Raw genomic sequence first — 4,046 nt, forward strand, 5'->3', positions numbered from 1 at the left:
GGCAGTCCCATGGGACAATCAATTGAAAGGGAAGGCTAAGATGATGGAAACTACAGTCGCCCATGGAATGACAAGGTCAGGAAGATGTTATGTCCCGAAGGATTTAAACAGAGGAAGTTCAGGCAAAGAGCACCATCAAAGGAGAAACATTACTGATGCTGAGGCAGCAGAATTCTGGAAGAAGATGCAAACCAAAGATTATTCGGTCGAGGAACAGTTGAAGAAGACACCTGCCCAAATATATATATGATGTCCTTATTGATGAGTTCTGAAGCCCACAGGGACGCTTTAGTTACCGTGTTGAATGGAGTAAGCATATCGAATGAGACGACGAGTGAAACGCTGGCCACAACAATCGAGCAGATGGTAGAAGCAAACAAGATTTCTTTCCGCGATGATGAACTTTCACCAGAAGGAACAGAACACAACAAAGCACTTCACATCACCGTGAGGTTTTGGAGATAAGTTTATATCTAGGGTACTTATCGATGGAGGTTTAGGGTGTAACATTTGCCCTCTCAACACCCTGAGAAGTTTGAAGAAGGACACAGGAGAAATGAAAGAAAGTTGTATGAAGGTTCGAGCTTTTGACGGGACACAAAGAGGTGTCATTGGAGAAATCTGTCTACATTTGCAGATCGGGCCCATGGAGTTCTCGGTCCTTTTTCAAGTGATGGACATATCATCAACTTATAACTTGTTGTTAGGAAGGCCATGGGTCCATATGGCTGGAGCCGTTCCTTCCACTTTGCATCAGTGTTTGAAATTCGAATGGGGCTGGGAGCAAATTGTAGTTCAGGGGGAACTTGGTCACCCCGTCTATTTTGAACGCTCCATTCCGGTTATTGAAGAATGGGGAGAATTAGATGGAGCTACCTTTCATGTTGTGAAAATCATGCAAGCTGTAAAAATAGATAAGATAGCGGGATCTAATGAAATGAAGATGTCAAGCGCGACAAAGATGGTAGCGTTAGAGATGTTGAAGTATGACTACCAGCCAAAGTCCGGGTTAGGCCCAAAATCTGATGGCATAATTGAACCAATCCAACTGAATCCGCAGAAGGGTACTTTTGGGCTCGGGTATGATCCTATGTTTGGAGAAACTAGCAGCACCAAGAGGATCTTTGTGCCAGAGCAAGTTCCTGTCCAGGGTTAGATGATTGTGCCGGATGTCGATGAAGATATCATAGAAGGAATGGAGAACTTATTCGTGATAATGATCGAGGAGTATTGTGGGGAGACTATAGCAGATGCCGAGACACCGACTATTCATGATGTCGAACCAGGAGAGATCTTGCAAAATTGGACTGTCAGCCCATCCTTGGTTCGCCGGGAGTCTTGGTAGTGTGGAATTGTAGTTTGTTTTCAAAATAGCATGATTAATTGAGGCTTGAATCATGCCTCTGCTCCTTTGTCATCCGCCTCTTTCTTTAAAAGCATTGAATGCTTCTTTAATGAAAATGCATTTTTATTTTTCTATTAAAATATCATATTTTACTTATGCTCGCTTTTCTTTTTCAGCACTCAAACTAGTAAAAATATTCATTCTATGATTATGACATGTAACGAAACCGTTGAGCAAAGTACAAACGGCAAACAAGATTAGGAGGAATACGATGAAAGCATGATGCCTGAGAATCTTCCGCAAGAGATCGAGCAACTCGAGAATCAAAAGAAATCGAACTTGGATGAAACTGAGATAGTTAACTTAGGATACGACGAAGCAGTGAAGGAAACTCGGATCAGCATACACTTAGAAGCTGAACGAAAGTAAGAATTGTTGGAATTGCTTAAGCAGTATGTCGACGTATTTGCTCGGTTCTACGACGACATGCACGGGCTGAGCACCGACATCGTCTCTCATAGGCTACCAACGCATCCCACCCGCCCGCCGATCAAGCAAAGGCCAAGGAAGTTGAATCTCGATTTGAGTTTAACGATCAAAGAGGAAGTCACTAAGCAGATTGAAGAAAATGTCATAAGGGTTACAAACTACCCTTCTTGGTTGGCCAACATTGTGCCCGTTCCAAAGAAGGATGGAAAAATGAAGATATGTGTGCATTATCGGTATCTCAAAAAAGCTAGTCCTAAGGATGACTTCCCCCTTCCAAACATCCACATATTCATCGATAACTGTGCAAAACATGAGTTGCAATCATTTGTCGATTGCTTTGCAGGATATCATAAGATTTTGATGCATGAGGATGATGCAAAAAAAAATAGCATTTACCACTCATGGGAAGTGTACTGCTACCGAGTAATGCCATTTGGCCTCAAGAATGCTGGTGCGACCTACATGAGGTCCATGACTACTTTGTTCCATGATATGATCCATATGGATATCGAAGTCTACGTGGACGATGTCATTATCAAATCTCGAAGGAGTTCAGATCATTTTGCTGACCTAAGGAAGTTCTTTGAATGATTTCAGAGGTACAACTTGAAGTTGAATCCAGCAAAATGTGCATTTGGAGTTCCTGCTGTAAAATTATTGGGATTCATTGTTAGCAGAAAAGGTATAGAGTTGGATCCTTCAAAAATCAAGGCAATCCAAGACTTGCCTCCCCCGAAGAGAGGGAAAGATGTAATGAGTTTCCTTGGAAGGCTCAATTATATTAGTCGATTCATCGCACAGTCAACAGTGATCTGTGAACCCATATTTAAACTGCTGAAGAAAGATGCTGCCATAGAGTGGATAAAAGAGTGTCAGAAGGCCTTCGACAGAATCAAGGAGTACTTGTCCAGTCCACCCGTATTGGTCCTGCCAGAACCAGGAAAACCTCTATTGTTGTACTTGTCTGTATTAGATGGTGCATTTGGATGTGTGTTGGGACAACACGATGAGACGGGGAAAAAGGAGTAAGCCATTTACTACCTAAGCAAGAAACTCACACCGTACCAGGCAAGGTACACTTTGTTGGAACGCATATGATGTGCTTTTACTTGGATCGCACAATAGTTGAGGCACTACTTATCTGCGTACACCGCGTACCGGATCTCAAGGATAGATCCACTCAAATACATCTTTCAAAAGCCGATGTCCACCGGGAAATTAGCGAAATGGCAGATCTTGTTAAGTGAGTTTGACATCGTGTACATAACTCAGAAGGCCATCAAGGGACAGGCCTTGGCAGATCACCTTGCAAAGAACCCTGTAGACAATGAATACAAGCCGCTTACAACCTATTTTCCTGATGAGGAAGTACTGTTCGCAGGAGAAGATATTTCAGAGCCTTATTCAGGATGAAGGATGTTCTTTGACGGAGCGTCAAATTTCAAAGGAGTCGGAATAGGAGCAGTTTTGGTTTCCGAGACAGGTCAGCACTACCCTATATCGGCAAAGATCATATTTCCCTGCACGAACAATATGGCGGAATACGAAGCTCGCATAATCGGGCTTAGAATGGCAGTTGATATGAACATTAAGGAACTTTTGGTAATAGGCAATTCTGACCTATTAGTTCATCAGGTACTAGGAGAATGGACCACCAAGAATGTCAAAATTCTTCCATACTTACATTGCGTGAAGGAATTGTTCAAGCAGTTCAGAGAGATTGACTTCAAGCATGTGTCTCGAATCCAAAATGAGTTTGCTGATGCCCTTGAGACATTGTCATCAATGATCCAACATCCGGACAAGAATTACATCAACCCTATTAAGGTAGAAATACAGGATCAGCAAGCATATTGTTTTCATGTCGACGAGGAATTGGATGGCCAGCCATGGTACTACGACATTAAGAAGTTGCTTGAGATGAGAGAATATCCAAAAATGCAACTAACAAACAGAAGCGGACCTTGAGGAGAATGGTAAATCACTTCTTCCTTAACAGAGAAATACTATATAGAAGGACTTCAGATCTGGGATTGCTAAGATGTATGGATGCCACAGAGGCGACGAGGTTGTTAGAAGAAGTACACGCAGGGACATGTGGACCCCACATGAACGGATTCACTTTGGCAAAGAAGATTCTCAGAGCGGAATACTTTTGGATGACTATGGAAAGAGACAACATTCGCTATGTACAAAAGTGTCATCAATGTCA

The 4,046-nt window shown here is 42.5% G+C and overlaps 1 protein-coding gene across 1 annotated transcript; it reads left to right on the forward strand.

Moving 5' to 3' along the window:
- The first annotated feature begins 3,367 nt into the window (after nucleotides 1–3,367).
- Nucleotides 3,368–3,802, forward strand: LOC132613949 (uncharacterized). The gene has a single exon (XM_060328268.1). The coding sequence runs from the start codon at nucleotides 3,368–3,370 to the stop codon at nucleotides 3,800–3,802; it is 435 nt and encodes a 144-aa protein (XP_060184251.1).
- The last annotated feature ends 244 nt before the right edge of the window (nucleotides 3,803–4,046 follow it).

The sequence above is a fragment of the Lycium barbarum genome, chromosome 1 (genome assembly GCF_019175385.1).
Source record: "Lycium barbarum isolate Lr01 chromosome 1, ASM1917538v2, whole genome shotgun sequence".
NCBI lineage: Eukaryota > Viridiplantae > Streptophyta > Magnoliopsida > Solanales > Solanaceae > Lycium > Lycium barbarum.

Coding starts and splice junctions, on each gene's coding strand:
- LOC132613949 (XM_060328268.1), top strand. CDS start 3,368: ATGGCGGAATACGAAGCTCGCATAATCGGGCTTAGAATGGCAGTTGAT.